The 21,171-nt window shown below is 39.9% G+C and overlaps 1 protein-coding gene across 6 annotated transcripts in view; it reads left to right on the top strand.

Annotated features, from left to right (window-relative positions):
• The first annotated feature begins 3,571 nt into the window (after positions 1-3,571).
• LOC118803229 (coiled-coil domain-containing protein 136) overlaps positions 3,572-21,171 on the top strand; it is a 70,226-nt gene continuing 52,626 nt past the window's right edge. For 4 of the 6 annotated variants that reach the window (XR_005006840.1, XM_036563771.1, XM_036563770.1 and 1 more), the window contains exons 1-2: positions 3,572-3,677; positions 3,947-4,150. Coding sequence is in view for 5 of the 6 variants with exons in the window: in XM_036563771.1 (XP_036419664.1) it covers positions 4,096-4,150 (55 nt within the window). In the remaining variant the exon portion in view is untranslated. Of the gene's footprint in view, positions 3,678-3,946; positions 4,151-10,656; positions 10,789-21,171 lie in introns of those variants that run through there. The other 2 variants (XM_036563768.1, XM_036563769.1) reach the window with 2 other exon arrangements.

Genomic DNA, 21,171 nt, shown 5'->3' with positions numbered 1-21,171 from the left:
CATTTCTGCCTGTATGTGAATGATGCTGGGCGTTGTGTTCATCGCAGACCTCAGGATGCCTTCAATGAGGACTGCGTGCAAGGTGTGGTTCAAGCTGGAGGAGCTCTGTGATGTTCTGGGGGTCTTTTAATTATGTGGAAATGGGTCCTTTAGTTGAGGTGACACTAAATTTAATCCACAGTGCCAACATTGAACTGCTGGACAACCAGGTTTTGCCCTTTTACTCATCATCTTACTGAGGAACATAACATTCCTATCACTGTATTCCAAGATGACAATTCTCGTGTTCATAGGGCTGCAAATGTGACTGATTGGCATGGTGAAGATTCAGGAGCTTTCACACATCTGGGCCTGCAAAACCCCCAGATTTGAATCCTCTTGAAAATCTGTGGGACGACCTGGAACAGTGAGTAAGACGCCAGGGAAGGCATCCACGGAATCTGGCAAAACTGCACAGGTCTTTGATGCAAGAGTGGCTGAACATTAATTTCACCTGCATCCAGAAACTTGTCCAGTCCAGGCCAAATCAAATCACAGCTGTTATTCATGCTTGTGGAGGTATTACACACTATTAGGTACATTTCAGTCACAGCAGTTTAATTTGTTGTCCGGTGAGCTTATTTCTTTTATATGTGATGCCCACTCTTAACAACATATGTCATGAAAAAAAGAACATTTTTGAAAATGGTCTGTTATGCATTTCGGAATGAAATCAATTTGCCAGCAACCAACACGTGCTTATTGACATCTAATCAAAGTTTCTTCCAAAATAATCCGTTGGTTTGCCGTGATATACACTCACACTAGTGGATTATATGGGACAGTCATCAATAATTATTATAAATCTTTATTTATTAAGCACTTTTTATTTTAGTTACAAAATCTTTAAAGTGCTTGACAGAAGAATAGAAGGAAAACACTAGAAAGATAAAATGACCTGGTCAGTTACAAACAATAAGACAAAATGAGCCGTAATACTGCTAGCCTAAGCAAATTTTAATCTGTTAAAAAAAACAAAACATGGAGCTTGCATTCCTAATATTCTCTCTCGAATCCAGAGTTTAGAAGCTACATGAGGAAAGATCTTCCACCTACTGAGCCGTAAGTGATCCAAAGAGTTTGCAGTAAGTCTGGACTGGCTATAATGCTTCAACAGGTCAGTAAGATATGCTGGAGCTAGGCCTTGACAGTTTTGTTGACATCAGCTGTCTTTGCTTAGTCACAAAACACACCTGTTTCAGTTCTTCAGGACTTCGGAAGCATCTGAACGTGAGTGGATCTGATTCAGGCTGCAGGAGAATCACCACAAACAAATCTAATGAATAATCAGTTCGCTGTCTGCTGCAGACTATCCAAAACATTTTGTTCTATATTAATGAACATATTAACATAGAACAAAATGTTTTCAGCATAATTCAGTCTCTGAGATGTAAACCCCGCTGAACAACTTTGTTTACATCTTAACCACCATTATGCAGAATTTTTGTAAAATCGGTGGAATTTCTGTTTGCTGTCTTTTGAAAAGCAAAGTTTTTTCACTTTTTCTCTCACACTTTTTGGCCTGCAGTACATCTCCTTCTGCTGCTGAGTGGCCGTGGCCTAATGTATAAGGTATCTTGTGCACCACTGTGTGCTGTTTTTGGTGAGGCTTCCGTTCACCTGTTCATATACAGCGTACGCTGCTTCTCATATGAACGCTGCTCTGCCCTTTTCCTGATATACACATTTTCATTTGCACACAGAACACACCTTAGTCAGCAGAGATGATCGTACGTATCATATGTTTTTTTTTTCTGTTTTTGGCTGCACACGTTCTTCAGACACCATCCAGCAAACCTTGGTTGCTTGGCAACCCCATAAAATGACGCTGATGCACGAAGGTGAACCTTGTTCCTTTTTTGAGCTTCAGTGAGTTGGCTGAATTATGCAACATCTCAGAGCCATGCAAGCAATGTATTTTTAGAAAGGCACCTGTGAAGTGGGGCCAGATAGATAGATAGATAGATAGAATAGAGTAGAATAGTCTGTTTTGCCTTGACTATGAAAAAACAAATTCATAAGAATAAAGAATAAATACCATATTCTGTCTCATGTCAAATGACACTAAATACATATATGATTAATATTATTATTATTATTATTATTATTATTAGTAGTAGTAGTAGTATGACACATATTAGCACTTTTTGGCTAATGTATGCTTAGTAATTTGAGCTTTGAGAGAATTCTACACAAGACAAATGGGACAAATATAGAAAAACATATTTTACTATATTAAAAAGTTAAAATACTTACATAGTATGTAGTATATAAACAATATTACATATTTTCACTGTCTGAATGAAACCTCATTTTTTGTCATATTTTTGGATTATTTTGGAGATGCAAGGTTCGATATAGACATATATATGTACAATACTGTGTAAAATTTTAGGCACCTGACAAAATTTGAACCATAAAGCTATTTATCTAGGCTGTTTGTTTTTTTATTGTTGTTATTTTAAGCATTCATGTGTTCAATTTATTACAATAAATGTGTTCATTTATTACAATAAGTACAAACAATATTTATATTCATACTAGGCTGCCCTCAAGGAAGCCCGGTATTATTTATACTCATCATCCAATACCTAGCCTGGCTAATCAATGCTTCATTTAATAAAAATCAGTTGTGTTTATAATGGAATTATGGTGGAACCCAGGAGAAATCTAGAACCAAACTTTATTCTTCAAATTAACTTTACAAGAGATCAAGTACTTTAAAACATTTTCACAGTATTTATGTTTATTAGCATCTATTCTAATGATCTACGGTGGTTTTACGATCATAAATGCAATGATTGTGAAGATAAATGGTTTTAAACAATGTGCTTAGGCGCCTAAGAGTTTTGCACAGTACCATTATAAAATCATAATATTTGTATTAAAACACAAAGAAGTTTACTTAATTGCAGAAAAGATGTGTTTCTGTAGTGACAATTCTTGATGTTACACAACAGTCAATTATGAAAGTTTAGCACAACATTAAGATAACCGGACTTTTTAAATGAAGTAAGAAGTAAAAAAATACAAAAATGGAGATACAAGGTTTTTGAGTGACAGCGACAATATATTTAGTTCATTACTCTCTGAATTAATGCTCTGTGGGACTGCAGTTTGAACTAGTTTGGTATACTAAGTATACTAGTTGAATTTTTTTATATATATATATATATATATATATATATATATATATATATATATACATTCTGTGAACATTCAGTTCAAAATGAATGCAGCAGATCCAAAATTACATGAGATAAAATCTTACTATAAAGTTGCCAGTTCTGAGATGTGACATTTTATTATGAGAGCATTATATGTTAAATATTGATAATTCCCATGTGTGCAGCACTTCTATAGCATATGGAAAACCATTATATATGCATGGAGGGATCTTACAATCAAGGGTGAAGAGGTTAATACAGCACAAAGAGAGGAGAGAAATTAAGCAGGGAGAGGGAGAGGGAGCAAGAGAGCAGGAGGGAGTAAAGCGAGCGAGCGCGAGAGAGAGAGAGAGAGAGAGAGAGAGAGAGGGAGAGGGGAGGAGAGAAGGATACAGGGGAAAACAGCAGAGAGGTAATGAGCAGCGAGTATTAGCTGTCAGCGTCCTGAGCTGCAGACTGATCTCATTAAAGGTGCGTGTAACAAACCTGCATGAGAGAGAATGAGTGAGAGCGAATGTGTGAAGTGGTCAGTGATGTGGTGCGTTGTTTTGCCTTTGTATTGTCCGAGGGATGAAAGAGAGAGACAGAGAGAAGGGGGGGACAGGAGAAAGCATAAAAAAAGAAATAATCTTTAACTTGTAGCTTAGACAGATGGTCGTGCCTGTAAATAGATCCAGCTTAGACATGGTTGCATTATCTCACTGTGTTTATATGCGTGTGTATGTCTGCGTGTGTGTCAGGATGAAGCGACCGTTGCGGCACGGTGTGTGTGGATCCTGAGGTGTGTGTGTGTCTTTCTCAGCTCTGTCTCTGCTCCTGCTGCGTTGCCTTCCTGTGTGGACGTCTCCGATCCCCCTACAACCCCCCTAAGCCTGTCGCCACGACAACCATGGACTGCGGACTGCGTCTGCCGCCCGTCATCGAGGAGGTCATGGACGCTGCAGGTGCGTGTGGGGGTCCATAGGAGTTTACGGGATACATAATGTAGTCCAGGGCTTCACAATATATCGTTTGTTAATCGTTATCGTGATACTGGATTTGGCAATATTGATATTGCAGAAGGCTGCGATATGCAAATGAGCCTCTAACATCACTTCTTTTAAATAATGTGCTGTAAACCTTTAGCGTTGTTTCAGACACATTTCTGTAGGTATTTTATTGAAGCAAGACGTTCGTGTCATGAAATAAACAAATATTTTTGCTCAGAATCAAATCAAGGGTGCTGTAACATCACAACTGCAATTACATGTGTAGCAGTCACAGTAATGAAGGGCTTCATTCCAAAAAGCATTATTTAGCACCCCTGGCTAAAATATGTTTCAATTTATTTGATGGGTTTAATATATTGGATAAAAAAAGAAACATAAAATATAAAATGTGCCATAACTTTTGCACAAGCCACATTTTATGCTTTATTTTTTCCCCAATGTGTTAAATTCAGCAAGTAAACAACAATAATTGTGTATTAAAATGTGCAGAAGTGTGTTCTTTATAGAGGACATGTTCACTTATTTTCACAAATGTTCACAAATCAACATGTCATTTGATCAGGGGTGCCCAAACTTTTGCATACCACTATACATGACTGGGAAAGGCTTTCAGTGCCGTATTACAAATAATACCACATTTAACACATAAAAATGTGTTTTCAATTATACATCAGCTGTTAATCTTTTCAAAAACTTCTTATATCCAAAACTGTAACAAATGCAGACGCAGCATTTTGGAATGAAACTCTTCATAAGCTATTTTGTCCAGCTTTAATATTGTCTACAGCAGTGTAATAGTAATGCATAATAATATAATATCATATAATAATGCATAACAGCAACGATGTGTCATTGTTTATATTTCTCTTGCTCCCTCTCCTGCTAACTTGGCTGCCGTGAGACTGATGAGTAGGATTAGAGGAGTCAATCTGTGTCGAAGGGCTAGAGAGAGGTAGAGAGAGGCAGACGCTCGGTCAGAGAGACAGACGTGCATGGCCAGTCAGCGTGTAGTGACACATCCCTCGGTTGTGACTCAGAGCAGATGGCTTGGCGGGCTCAGTGCGCCATGCCTAAAACTGCACCCTGCATTAGGCTAGAAAATATTGGTCACAGCACAGGCAATATGTAAGCTCTAAATACAGAACATCATGTTGTTTATAGACCACCGTAGCAGCTTTGCTTGGACATATTATGGCTTAGCATGCAGACAGTAGGCCTGGACACGTGTGCTCTTGCTCCTGCTGTGACGCAGAATTGGAGCCACGTCCTGAGGTGCGCCAAGATGTGCGTGCTGTTGAATTTAAAGCAATGTTTTGGAGAAAAAATCTAATTTACACAGTTTGCTTCAAATGTACTCGGCCAGCCAGGACATGATTGGTGGCCAGTTTGCTTCTTTAGTTTCTTAAGAGGCTAACGTAGCTAAGATGTAATGGAAGCTTATATGAAGCTAATTAGCATCTTACTGTTTGACATACTATTATCCAAAGGTGGACCATGACTGTTAGAACTAGGCCATAATATCAAAACCCACATTTATGATAATATTATTGCTGGCCCCCCTATTGGATTTCTAATAGTATGTTAACATAAGCTAATACAGATGTATGTAATGTACGTAATTTCTGATGTAATTTCTGTATGTACCTGGATAGTATGAAAAAATTCTGATTGTGCATTTTTTCTTCTTTAAGGCTTGGGCTCAGTTTCTGAGCTGCTAAGCTAATGTTAAGTGTTTATGTTGGTTGAACTGTAGCTGAAATGCATTTTGGTGATATGACTGGTGTGGAATTGCGCAGAATTGTGTAGAATTGAGGTGTAACCGCTGTCCCATAGACTGTTGTTGGGGAAGGAGAGTCGAAGCACATTACGTTGCAGTACATGCTGGGAACTGTAGTGCAGCATATTGTGATACGGGCTAAATTAAAATACCTTTACGGACAGGATAGGATCGTATGACCGGTCTGATCTGGCCCGCGGGCCTTGTGTTTGACACATGGGATCTAAGACTTGGGTGTAAGGGGTCGAAGGCTTTCTGTCCAGCTCCTGAAAGCCTAACCAATGGAAGAGCTATCTGGCTGTATGTACCTGGATACTATGAGAAAAAAATTCTGATTGTAAAATTTTTGTTGTGCCTTTAACAATTCTAACCATTTTGTTTCCCACTAAAATGTAACAATGAAATAAGGGCATTATTACAATACTTGGAGTTTAAATGATGATTCTACTAAATGCAAATGAACTAAAGGTTACAGAACACAAATTTTTTTAAATTATTTTTTTTAGTTCCCAGAAATTATTCAGTCTTCTTTGAATATCTTCAAAGCCCCGATGGTTCCCCACTGCTGTCATCTACAGAAATAAACAAAGTATGTTGTATAGCTATAAACAGCAGCAGCAAACCATCTTGAAGTCTGAATTATGTCTATTCTTTTGCCCATCGGACAGTAAACATGTCTCAACAGTGTCTGGGAATTGTCTCAAGTACACACTCAAAAAAGTTCTTCAAGGGTTCTTCAGTAAAAGGAATGCAATGGTTCTATTTGGATCCATGGGTTCTAGCATCAAAGCATCATAAAGGGTCCTCTATTGTTAAGAGGTCACACTTGTAAGAATAGAAGAACCCTTTTTGGTGCTATGGAGAACCATTTTAAAGAAGGTTCTATATAGAACCATATACAACACATTCTCCATCAATCTGATGAACCATTTTACTATGCCAGGGGTCGGCAACATGTGACTCCAGAGCTGCATGCACCTTATTTATGTTTAGGTAAGAATAAAATAATCCTCCTCTGCTGTAAAATAAAGCTCTACTGATCATTCTAATACAGTCTTAGGAATAAACAGTATTATACGCTGGAGTTAATGTAGTCTACAACTGCTAATTCACCCATTTTTGACCCTGAAGATTGGTGTGCAGACTGCTGGTCACATAGCAATACAGTCAACAGTCTCGCCTAGCTAGTAGCTAACAAAATGGCACAGATAAAGATTTAAGACGAATGTTGATAATTTGGAGACGAATGGACTTATTTGCATTTATAAGCACTCAGTTGGTTTCCTGATATGTTTAATCTGGAACAAGAAACTGTCAAACACTACAAAAAGGTTGTGAGGCTGAAGTCAGCTTCTTGTTTGAATTTTCCCGTTCCACCTTAAATGGTGCAGCAGTTACATTCTGGCCTCTCAGGTACTATTTAAGGTGGAACGGGAAAATTTGGACAAGAATCTGGCAAATGAGAAGCGACTTCAGTAAAAAATCGAACATTGAGAGACATTTTACAAGAAACTTTTGCACTTTTATGGAAAAGTTTCCTGCTGGAGATGTGAGAAAAGCAGCTGTAGCTGAGCTAAAGATTAAAGCAGAGCAAAGTAAGTTTGCATTTTCGTTTATATGAACATATTTTTAGCCTATACTAGAACATCAGCACATACTGAAACATATTTACAGCCAAGATGGTAAAATGGACATAAAATGTTGTGGCTCCCAAGGTGGTTTGATTTTTGTTGAAAAAACAAAATGGCTCTTCCTAACATTTGGGTTGTCGACTCCTGGACTAGTGCAAAGAACCTTAAGCATGAAATGGTTATATATGGACCTCATGGTTCTATATAGAACTCATGGTTCTAAATAGGACCATTGTCTTTACTAAAGAACTCTTGAAGAACCACCTTTTTAAGAGTATAGCACTAAGTATGTTGCTTAGCTAAAAACAGCAGCAGTAGTAGTCTTGAACCGTGAATACTGTCCGTACTTTTGTCCTTTTTTATAGATAACAGTCATACAGTGTCAGAAACTACATAAGCAAGTTTATTTGTAATTACTGAACAACATAGCACAGGTTCAGACAAGTGTATGATGTACTTGAGCTACATTAGCATTATGGGTCCAGTACAAAACTAAAGCGGCAAACATGTCTGAGTTGATAGACTACACTTGGAGCACATGGACGACTGTGTAAGTGTAATTTTTTGCTGAGCTATCATGTTAAGATGGGAACTTCAGTGTTGCGGGAAGTAGCTTATTTGGTCAGAAGATGCTTTTTTTCCACAGAAGGTGCCTTTAGGGCAGAAGACAGCTTGCTTCTGAGTCTGTTCAGTTCTCATGATTGCAAGGATGTGGATGTTAGAATATCAGAATGTTTTTGTGTGTGAGTGTGTCCACATGGGAGTGTGTAATTCTTCAGAATAATGACGAGCTATTCTCTATTCTCTGCATCCACTGGAGGATTGTTTCAATGGAAACTGTGTCTATGATCAAAGGCAAAGTCACTTGTGATCTTCAAAGCTTTTCTTCCCCAAAATCCGTGCTCCACAAGCTCCTCCCACTGCTCTGTCCCAGTCTGCTCTGATTTAGGACAAAGTCTTTATAGCAGGGGTGTCCAATCTTTTCCACAAATGGCTGGTGTGGCTGCAGGTTTTCATTCCAACAAAGCAGGAGCACACCTGATCAGTTGTTTGAATGGCTGAGATTGATTAACCCCTTAAGTGGCCAGAGCCCACCGACAGGCCCAAAACTTTATCACAACCTATGAATAGATCCATCATTTTGCACTGACGTCCCTGTAGTTACTGAATAATATGCCTTAGTGTGTAATAAGCCTGGGATTTTAAGGGGTTAACAGGTAAAATCAAGTGTGCTCCTGCTTTTTGGAATTATATCTGGAGCCACACTGGCCCTTGTGGGTGAAACTGGGCACCCCTACCTTATAGGAAAGCCTATCCACTTGGTGGCCATCATGGCAACGCCTCCAGGCAGTTACGTCCAGTCAGAAGAGAGCTGACTACTATCTTTTTAAACTGGAAGAGACCCTAACCCTATGAACCCAAAATTAAAGCCACATGCTTTTCTGATCATTTTGTAAGCAGTGAACCCGTCTCCTCCTCCTTTATTTAGGGCTTAGGAATCAATGTCATGTTGCGCTGAGGATTCATATGATCTTTGATTTAATAAGGCACATTTCACTCAGTTATTAGCATAACATTAATTCACTCGGTTTTGGTGTATTTCACTTAGACACTGGCATATTCTACTACTTGCCTACCTACATAACAAACTTCACTCTGAGAAATAAAGGTATGTAACCTGTCACTGGGGCAGTACCCCTCTTGTCACTGAGGTGATACCTTTAGTCAGGGAACATAATTGCCATTTCATTTATGTTTCTATACAAGGGTCATCCTGGGGCTGTTAAACAGTTCAGGGCTAACCAGACAGTTACATCAGTGGCTACATCCTCCTGACCGCATTTTGGCATGCACTATATCATGACAATAGCTTTGGCTCCATGCTGAAATACTTTGCCAGAGCAGTATGTCATACTGTGTACATCTTAGGTGTACTGGGGAAATTCACGTATTACTGTGGGGCACAGAGTACATTAGCAGTACGCAGCAGGCTATTTTGGATGCAGCCTCTGTTTAGGCTCAAGTATGTCTCTCTCATGCACTTGGACTGATGGCTCACTGTATTGGGATATGCAGTGTGTTTTGGCTGTACAGTAAGGTGACCTTTCAGGGCAGAGAGAGAGATTGATATTGAGAAAGAGATGAGGGAGTAAAAGATATGATAGACTGATGATAGACAATATAATAGACACTGAGGGGTTGGACTGTAGGAAAGCTGCACAGAGAACTATATTCTATTGCTGTATTCGTTCTGTGCTTGGACCCCTTTTTCCACACACACACACACACACACGCACACACACACACACACACACCCACACACCATTGTAGGTAGTTCTTTGTCATCACTCTGCTGGCTCCAGCACTGATGATGGCTCCCACCGGTCCTCCTTTATGGCACCCACATGCTTTACGCTTATATTTCCCCTGTCCACCCCCAGAACGCTCACGCACACTGTGTTCCTGAGTTCCTGAGAACCCACACATTCAAATTTCAAACCTCAACATTTCAGCCTAGTCACGACACACACACACACACACACACACACACACACATATACAGTATTGTGCAAAACTTTCATTTGTTTAATTGAAAACAGCCATTAAGTGCACCTTATTCATTTTGCAGGGTCAGCAAATTAAACAGAAAAGATATATTTAACAAAAAATTACACAGAAGTCTATCAGTATCTATCTATCAGTGTTTAATTTGTAATTATTTTTCTGCACCTACTGCTACTTTAACTCTTCCATTCTTCCCATCTTAAAACCATATATATATACATTTTTATGTAATGGCTTATTCTCTCTGAAAACTGACCTAAAAAATCCCCGGCTCTGTGCCCATCAGATCAGACGGATATTCTCATAGCCAGATGCAGTTCTTTAGATTTACGCTGCTCAGTGGTCTTATCTAAACGGAGGTTCACAAGTTTGTGAACTTTGACCTCGGAATCCAAACACCAGCAGGGCCTGTCCACCTTTCCTTCCTCCCCATCCCTGCGTCTTCCTCTTCCTCTTCCTCCAGACCTTCCTCTCTCCGCTGTTGCATAACACTCTCCGCTGTGTTGCTGCAGTTTAGAACATTATAGAGCAGCAAAGTGCGGTTCTATCCATCTTTAGGAGGTGAGAGCAGATTCAGGGAGCCTAAATGCAGAAAGAGGGAAGATTCATACACTGGACTGGTGAGTATACAACACACACACAGAGTGCAGAAAGTTCCATTAGCTCCACAGAGGTTCAGGCAGAGAGCTCACTACTGGAGTTTATGGTGTTTAGCTGTTTTTTTTTTTTTAACTTTTTTATTTTTATTTTTTTTGTTCTCTCTCTCTCTCTCTCTCATCCCCCCTGGCTTTCTCTCTCTCTTTCTTCCGCTCTCTGCGCTCATGTGGGGGTGCTGTGTGCTCGCTCCTGATAGAGCGTTTTGCTCTGCTGTGACTTTCCCAACAGGGATTAAAAGTCTCAGTGAGCGTTCTGCAGTCTCTGAAATACAAGAAACCTACAAAACTAGTCCAAGAGTCGATTCTTCCACTCTGATGCAGTTGAGCTCGACTCTCGCCAATGACTCTGAAAGTGGAAAATGCTTGGAGTTAGCTCTCTCAAAGGAGGTAAACAGGAGTTAAACAGTGTCTTCAAAGCCAATGACAGTGGAGCACTGTGGTGTAAGAGAATGGAACACAGTAAAGAGCTTGGGTTTGCATAGCATCAGTTTGCATCAAACCATGCTAGAAAAAACAGCATATATCAGCGTATGTTGTGTGTTGGACACTGACATGCTGGTCAGCAAGTACGAGCATGCTGAGTGGCCAGCTAAAGCCAACACCAGACCAGCACTAGACTAGCATAAACCAGCTTAAACCAGCATAGAATTCAGCAGGGTAATCACCAGGCCTCCATTTCAGAACTGTTTTGAACATCTCCTCATGAATCTGAGCTCACTGTTTTCCTTTAAGGAAGTCCCTGACGTCATCTCAGGGGCCATTCCATTACTTTATCAGCTCAGTTGACCTGTTTTTAGACCCCTATGACGCTTTTCACTTTTTTCAGACCCCTATGATGCTCTTTACTTCTTTTAGACCCCATGAAAACAAAAAAATAACTCAGAATATATTATTTCAAAACTTTAACAGTCTAGTTGCTGAGTTCAAACTGGGCCGTTTGTAGAAAACTACTCCATCTGACTGTTAACTTTGTTTACTCTGCTAGCATGCTGCTTAGCAAGCTAAGGGCTACACAGCTAGCACCCACATTAAAAGACGAGCTTCTGAACCTGAAGCTTAACAAAGCAGAGACAAAACAATTTTTCACAAAGTTTATGTATGTTATACTCAGACTTCTCCAAACTGATTTGTGTTACAAAGTTTACTTAGCTAACTAATTAACTGAGGGCAAGTGTGTTCTAGTGAATACTAGGCCTCGTTTCAAAACTTTTTTAACTTGCCCTCGTCCACTTCATCTCTCTACCACACCTACATTACACAAGTGGCCACTCATGGCATTAGGAGAGGCATGGATTATTCAAATCTAAAGCACTTGCCCTTGGCAGGTTAGCCTTAGCGTGTTAATCAGCTAGCCATGCTAAACATTTTTTTGAGGAGTTGAACGTAACGTATATGTTGCCTTATTTGGCTCAAGATGGTGTAGAATCGTGGTGTATCAAATTTCTTTTTATTGTTGTTGGCTTTGTAGCCTTTAGTATGCTAACTAACCAGCTAGCAGAGGAAGGTCATGAAATTGCCTCAGCAGCCATGTATAAGAGAAGAAGAAGCTGGTAATCTAAAGCAAATCAGCAACTCAAATGTTGAAATGTAGAGCATATTAAAGTAGTTTACTGCTGTGACTCATAAACAGCTTTGTTTGCCATTATTTTCAGGTGTGAAAAGGGAAATGCGTCAGGTCGCAATGATTTCAGGGCAAATTCTGCTGCTTGAGTCGACACTTCCCTGCTGAAAAAATCCAGCGTGGACCAGCATGCATTTCATTCCTGAAAGCAAGAGGATAGTGGACCGCTGTTGGCCCGATGATGGCAAAGCTGGCGGTCCGCTAGTGTTTTGCTCAGCATTTTCCGTGTGGCCCACCGGTGGTTAAGCAGAGTGTTAGACAAAATTCCTCCTATCATTGCTCATTTTCCACCCACGGTCCAATTTACTTATCTTTCCTTCCTTCCTTTCTTTAGTTATACTATGCAAATTAGCTAAGTACCTAATTTTAATCTGGAACAGTGTCAGCAACAACATTTTCTATAAAATTATTTTATATTAGGCCTAGTTATTATTTTTTCTGTCTCAGTTGTTTGTAATATTTGTCTTAGACTATTTTCTAAAATAAAAGGCTCTGTACCTTTAAAATCTGAGGAGATTAAATACTAGTTAGAGCTTGTATGCAGGACAGTAATCTGGGTGGTCCGAGGGTGGACCAGCAGTGGCAAAAAGTAATTGGGGTGCCGACTTTATCAAGCCAGCGGACTGATATATGCTCGCTATCTGGGATGCTGATCTAGACTGGTCTATGCTGGTTTATGCTGGTCTAGTTCTGGTATTATTCTGCTTTTGCTGGTCACCCTAGCATGGTCATGCTGGTTGACCAGCATACCAGCATCCAAAACACAACATATGCTGGTTTTGCTGGTGATGAGCCGTGCTAGTCTGAGTTGGTTTTTCTAGCAGAGTTTTGGTATTGAAAACTGAAGTTGACACTTATGGTATTGAAAAACTGGTACTGTACTGGTGGCTACTTCCCCTTGTAGAGAAACTTGTCCTGCAAGTGGCCACTCATGTAACGTAGGTGCTACACAGCTCCTGAGTTCTGAGGTGAGGTCGGCAAGGGCCTGACACAGTACTAAAACAGAGCTTAGTGTGCTCCCCCCGCTAACACTCCTCAACAGCCACTGTAATATTGTAATATTGGAGGTTTGGCATCACTGTATAGAAAATTGGGTTGCGTGTACAGCTGTTCTACCAAACAGGTCTTGGCCAGTTTGAAACATCTGACGAAGAGATCCCACTGAGCTGAGCCAGAGAAAAACTGCAGATCTGGTTACTGCCTAAACAGCTTGGAGCCGTTCCTGGCGGTTGTCCGCAGTGGTGGTGGTAGATGGGTTGACATTGAACTTGCTGGCCAGATGGTGGACTGGGAAAGCAAGAGTGACGTCTTTTGTTTTTAGAGGCAGGCGATCATTAGTGCGGGAAGCTTCGGGGGGCTTGGGCAGGGGGTGTAACCATGGTAACAGGCAGTGTGTGTCAGACACACGCGCTATAACGTCATAGAGCCCTTTCGTCTGCACGAGACAGAGTGAGAGAGAGAGTGAGAGAGAGAGTGAAAGAGAGAGAGAGAGCAGCGAGCAGTGTTTGATCACCTTGATTATACATGGTAACCACAACTTTCCACCCAGCCTTTCAGAGCTGCTATTTCTGTTTTTGTTGTGCTCTCTCTCTCTCTCTCTCTCTCTCTCTCTGTTTCTGTCTCTCTCTCTCTCACCCACTCTCTCCCTCTCTCCATGTCTCCTGTTTCTCTTTAAAGCAGGACCAGAATGGAGGTGATGTGAATAATTCATGCCTCTCCTCACTGCGCCAGAAATCTGACACGCACTCTCTCTCTCTCTCTCTCCTTCTCTCTCTTTCTCTCTCTCTATCTCTCTCTCTCTCTTTCTCTCTCTCTCTCTCTCTCTCTCTCTCTCTCTCTCTCTCTCTCTCTCCACACATACGCACACAGTTCTGCCCTCTTCTGCCTCTGGCCTTTTCATGATAGCTCTTAAACAACCTCTTTTTTAGCTCACATGCCCCTCTGCTTCTCCTTGTATTGCATTGTCTGTACCCCTCTCTCTCATTTTCTCTTCCTCTCTCTCTACACATTGCCCTGAATACCTAAGCAGCTGAATAGACGAGTTTGACTTCAAGAATGTTAGTGTTGCCGGTTCACGCCAGCTCCAATTCAGCATGTGAGCTCAGACTAAAAGCTCCTGCGGCTGCGGTTTTCAGATTTACTGATATGGTGCAGTACAAGCGCAGCTGCACAGCTGCACTCTGTAGCAGCTCCCATAAGCTTTCTCATAACAAGCTTGTACATGATGCTTGTTGATGATGTTGGACTAGTAATGAGGATATGATGGTTATGGTGGGAGAATGAGATTTAGACCCAGTGGTGGGCTGCAGTAGGGCCCGACTGATGTACTTTTTGGCTGATAAAATTTGACCACATTCAGGTCCATGGATTCATCAGCATCAGCGCATAAAGCATAGATAACACTTTAAATGTTGTATAAGTAAGCCATTTGGGAATGTGATGCTATTTTAAACAACAAACAAACATAGCCTACTTGTCAGGCACTGAAGGAGCTCTTGTTTGAGAGTGTGACATTGTGGAAGATGTTGCTTGCCTGTTTTAAAGTTAGGATTTAGGTTATGCCTTAAAAAATAAAAGCACCAAGGATTCTTTGGAGCAATATAAACAGTGGTTTCCAACATTTACCCTCCCTTACCCTTTCGGACATTAAGGCCCAATCCCGTTTCACCCCTTGCCCCTACCACTTAGCTCTTAGCCCTCTGTTTTGCGTGTTCACATCTAGGGGTAGGGTGTCCCAATTTTTGTTGAGATAGAGGGGTAGTGTGAAGTGTTAGGGCTACATGACTCTCCAAACAGAGGTTTTTCAGAGTCACACTGCAAAAAGAGTGTTCTGAGAAAAAAAGAAAAACTGGTAAGATGGCTGCGCGAGCAACCAAAGAAACCCACAAATGTGAGAATTTTCTTTTAACCTTTGTATTTTCTTAGTTTAATGTCGTTTCAATGTATTATGGTTGTTTTCTTCATAACAAGCATAAAAAATCGCTAATATTATGCTAATGTCTCGGTAGCTAGCTAGCTAACTTTCCCGTTCCACCTTAATTAGTCCAGCAGTTCTGACGCCTGAAGCACCGAATGTAACTGCTGCACCATTTAAGGTGGAATGGGAAAATTCGAACAAGAAGCTGGTGAATAGTTGTCTTCAGCTTCATATCACCAAAGAATTAGCAGTGGGCGATAATAAATAATTATCCCCCTCTTTGAAGGCATATGATGCGGTAAATGCAAAGGTTTCTGAACTTTTCCCTCCTCTGCTAACACTGAAGACGGGCCGGGTCGCCTGCAGAGCCGCGCTAGTAGCCTGTTAATGAAGCAATGTTTTGTTTTTGTTTTATTTGAGGTTTGTCCCATTTCGTAGGGCAAGATTTCAACCGCTACCCCTTGTAACTCAGTTCCAAGGGGTTAGGGTGACACTCAAAAACAAGGGGTAGGGGTAAAAAGAAGAAATGGGATTGGGCATAAACCTCCTGCTGCCTGCCCCCCTCACTCCTCACACACACTCCTGTGTACATTGCCATGACGCAAGAAACATTTAGCCTTAAACTCCATCCCTTTTTTTTATTTCAAACATGTTTATGAAAGTTATTAGATATGTCCAAGCCAAGAAACATTGATGATGACATATTGTACATCCAACATGTTAACTTCATAGGAGAAGGAAAAAAAGTGCAAGTTAATATAACAAGACTTTTATGATCATAATTTTAAACTAGTCATTTTAAGTCTTTTCTGTTGGTACAGTCATGAAATGATAAAACAATATGAAGGAAGGCGAGTGTTTTCAAATTAGCACCAAAAACATCAAAGATAGAGATACAAGGCTTTGTTCCGTCTGCAGCGATGTAAATATTAATATGTTAATTGTGAGTCAGTTAAGAACTGACAACTGACAGTCACAGTGACGGTCAGTAAAGTACTATTTTAAACCTACTGAAGCCAGTTTAATTTATGACCATAATAAATTATATTGGCTGATGTAACTGATTATCAGAATTTGGAGGGCTGGAGGGCTGTTATGTCATTGAAAGTGTCCCAGCTTGTTTAGAGGCAGCAGACTGAATAAACAGAGAGGCAGAAGAGTTGCAACTCTCTCTCTCTCTCTCTCTCTCTCTCTCTCTCTCTCTCTAATTAAGGCTTTATCAAACTTTGATGAGATATAGTGAGCTGCAGTAATGCCTGTCTTGCTGCTGCTGGCTTGGTGAGATTTCATTGCAGTTTTGCTGACAGGACGAGGACAGAGAGTTGTAACACTGCTGCAGGACAGTGATCATAAGGCTGCCTGACACCTATATGAGCTTGTCATGACAACTGACATAGACCTACATAGACATTTATAATCGCTTATTTCAGTATGCGTCAACCTCACTGCTGGACTTTAGTTAACTTTAGGGCATCATGGCCTTTTAAAAAAAAGGTTTGATTTGATTTGATAATCATTTATTATCGCCCACCCCTAATTCTTTGGTAATATGAAGCTGAAGTCAGCTATTTGCCAGCTTCTCGTTTGAATTTTCCAGTTCCACCTTAAATGATGGTACCATTTAAGGTGGAACAGGAAATTTAGCTAGCTAGTTGCCGAGACATCAGCTACTACTAGCGATTCTCTATGCTTGTTATGAAGAAAATGACCATAATTCACTGAAATCACATTAAACTAAGATAATAGAATGGTTATCGTAATTTTTTAACAAAGAAAATTCTCACATTTGTGGGTTTCTCTGGTCGTTTGCTCAGCCATTTTGCCGGTTTTTCTTTTTCTCCTCATAACACTCCATTTGGACTGTGCCTCTGAAAAACCTCTGCTTGGAGGGCCATGTAACACCTCACCCTACCCCTCTATCTGAACAAGAATCAGGACACTATATCCCTAGGCACAAATGCGCAAAATGGAGGGGTAAGGGCTAAGTGGTAGCGGCAAGGGGTGAAATGGGACTGGGTTAAAAACTGCTTTTGTGAAGTCTGATGTCAAGCTGACATAACACCTGTGTCAGGTCACCAGTATTTTCAGACTTGAACTGACTTTGTAGCTTAATGTGTATCACAGTGACATAATCATGATGATAGAGACAGAACCTGAATCTCATAAATGGCAAAATGAACCTCACTTTCTCCAAGGGCTACAGGAAACTTTTGTCCAACAACCCTGACCGGGCAAACTCATACTGTCATACTATCAGCATTATGTCACTGTAACATACACTGAGCTGCAGAGTCTATCATTCCACCCCAGAAAGTGTAATGACAACCAAATATCAGAGAAAAACATCATCTGACGTAAACATTAAGCTGGCAAATACAACCTTTATGATTAATGATGCCTGTTGGAACAAAACCTTGTGTCTCCAAAATGGTAACTTTACAGGAGAAGGAAAAAACCTGCTTTACTTTTAATGTAAGTCAATGGAACCAGACTTTTCCAAGTCATTGTGGGGCGTTTCTTTTGGTCCATTCATAATGAAATGTACACACAATGTAAAGACCGACAGGCATTTTCAAAATATGTCAAAAACTGATAATTGACAAAAATGGAGATACGAGGTTTTGTTCCGACAGCAGTGATTTATAACTGTTTATGTATGTCTATATGATATGTAAGTGTCATGTAGTCTTATGTAGTCTTATGAACACTGCCCTACAGTAAAGAGTTACCATTAACTCACACATCCTTTTCAGTCCCCTGATTTCAGTTCCTCTACTGTGTTTCCTTATTGATATTCTATAAGCGCAGTCTTGATCTTACCACTGTACACACATTGGCTGCGTCCATACTTGCGCACTTGCTGTGTGTGTATGTGTGTCCTCATGTGTGTATTCTCTTTTTCAGAACTCTTCACTCAGATAGCACAACAACACCATTCAGACCAAATCATGAACATTTTGCTAGTCAACACAATTTCTGGACTTCTTGCATTCACTTCTCACCTTCAGCACCACTGTGTATTTCTGTAGCTCAATTTGCAAATTTAACATGGATAAAAATGTGATCTCAGCTTGCACAAATCACATACACTGTATTGGACCACAGTCAAAGCCCAAATCATGATAATAGTTATAGAGACAAGCTGACTGAACTTATATAAATAGGCCAATCACAGCTGATTCCTGTCTCAGCTGAATTCCAGCCCAGGGGGTGTTTCACAAAGCAGGATTTCTCAGTTTAGCTAGATAACATCAAGCCTGTCCAATAGGAAAAGAGGTGAGGGTCATTGTTATTGGACAATTGTCATCTTTAGGCTTAAGTTATCTGGCTAAGTGAGACGTCCTGCTTTGTGAAATACCCCCAGGTGCTGACCAGCTATAAAATGGGGTCACTTCAGGAGTTATTTTGTTCACAATGGACAGTCCATTATGGGTCCACTGCAATGTGTAAGGAAGAGAGAACATTAGGTGTGATATCTGTAAGAACATGTGGCCAAATGATGTACACCAACATTTACTGGAGCTGTGATCTTTTTATTTGGTAGATTATGTAAAGTATTGAATTGTTTCTGTTTCTATCAATTAAGTTGTCTCTGTACCATAAAGATACAGCACATTATTCTGTCATTCTGTCACTGTTTATTATTCAAGGTTTTTTGTTTGTTTGTTTGTTTTTGGGAGGGGACTCTGTACATTGTTTTTCTGTCATATTTAATATTAAATGTGGGGACTCTATATATTGTTTCCATGATAATGGATAATGATGATAATAAATGATAATAATAATTACAGTATAATAATCACAATATAAACAAAACTACAGAGCAAGTAATTCTTTACATAAGAATCCATTTACTGTGGATTTACATAAGAAGTGGATTCACCTTGATGACAGCAGTTCTTAGTGTTTCTCAGGTGTTTGTGCTCTATTTAACTGTGTTGCAGGAACACTAGTGTTGATGTTTTGACATTTATTTTGAGATGTTTTTGCAGGGCTTTGTTCACTGTAGAGTATTTTGAATATAAAATGAGCAGAATGAATGTTTCTGTGTGAGGAGTGTTAAAAAGTGACCGTGGTACTGAACAACGCTTCTTAGAGATTGTGAGCAACTTTAATGTGAGCTTTTGTGATGCTGGTGAGGATGAATGGATTGTCCTGGTCAGTCAGAATAAGAGAGTGAATGTGTGTGTGCGTGTGCGTGTGTGTATGTGTGTGCGCAGGTGTACGTATTTCAGCTCTCTCCTCTCATCTCAGTCAGTGTCATTCACTCTTTCAGTCTGCATTCATCATGTCTGTTTCTTTTTCTTTTCTTCTCCTGTTATTGACTGTGATGTGATGTTTCAGCCACTCGCCTGAAGGGGATGTTAGAAGTGTCTGAAAGAAAGCACAGAGATAATCAATCTGGATGTGTGTGTGTGTGTGTGTGTGTGTTTAAACACTCTCTTTCCACGGTTACCAGGGTGGTTGCACAATGATGCATTCGGGAAATGCACCCCTGCAAAGTACCGATATGATGTAAAATAAGCCAGTTTCGTGCTGGGATCATCCTGACCAATCACAGATACTCTTCAGGTGTTTAGATGAGTCAAGACAGTCACATAATTCACCAAACATAAGTGATGTTGGTCAATAATAACACAGGCTAATTATTAACTGCTTCACATCAAATGTCCACTAATGTATTTTCAGTAGACTGGAAGATGTGATGTATTACAATCACAACATGTTCTGATTGGCTGCATTGTAGTTTACCTCAGTCAAAACGCAGTCCGTGCTGAAACACTCCTTATAACTTCAGTGTGAATGGGCAGAGCTAAACTGCTGTACACTGAATAGGCAGATACACACTAATGCCTGACCTCACAACAACAGTGAATTCAAAACAGGCTGTTTAGTTGCCCTGTATGGACTGTATGGACTGCAGAGTGACTGGTATATTTTGAAACTTTAACAATGTCTACATACTACAACAAACTCTTTATTTAAAAAAGGTAGGAAAATTCAGTTTTCCATGATGTAGGCCATTTATCATTACACATATTAATTTAATATAAAGAATATTATACCTTATCTGTGTCCTTGACTGTGTTTTTTAGTTGCTATCCTCCCATCACACCAACTTATTTAGCTATAAAAATAATGTGCGGTCACATTAAATGACACAATGAATAGTAAGTGACATCATTTTAGTCTGTAAAGCAGCCAGGTTAAAAAAAAAGAAACAGTTTGGCTTTTATTCAGCATTGATCATCAGTTGTTTTCTCCATCCCTGAGAAGATCCATCAAGGATTACTTTTCTGCCTTGTAACACAAGATAAAATAGTTAGCTTTTTTGTCTTTTTGCAATTTTCTCAGAAAAGATGTGCAATTTACTGTTGAGAAAGTAACAGTAGAAGGTCTAAGACCAAGTCTGAAATTTCCCCCTCCGTCACAACGTCTCAGTGTTATCTGACACACAAAAACAATAATAAACATGGTTTCTGGAATGGGAAAATCAGATTATCAGATCAATATATAACTGAAACTATGAAGGACAAAGACTGACTTCTTGATATGAGAAAGTTTTAAATTAGCCCATTTGGCACAGAACTGCAATATAATAGTTTATTTCCTCCTCTAAACACATCCTTTCCACTGCTGCAAGTGAGAATTAGCAACAGTTCTGTGCAATAGGTTATCTGGGGAATCTTTTTTTTGGACTTTTTTCAAGTATGGCAAGTTATTGCAAAAACTTAAAATCCTGAAAATGACTAGTGTGAATATTATTCGCCCCTAATATGTGTGTTTGTGTGCATGAGCTCAATGAAGC

The sequence above is a fragment of the Colossoma macropomum genome, unplaced genomic scaffold (assembly GCF_904425465.1).
Source record: "Colossoma macropomum unplaced genomic scaffold, Colossoma_macropomum, whole genome shotgun sequence".
NCBI classification, from domain to species: domain Eukaryota; kingdom Metazoa; phylum Chordata; class Actinopteri; order Characiformes; family Serrasalmidae; genus Colossoma; species Colossoma macropomum.
This window is presented reverse-complemented; position numbering and strand designations above follow the sequence as displayed.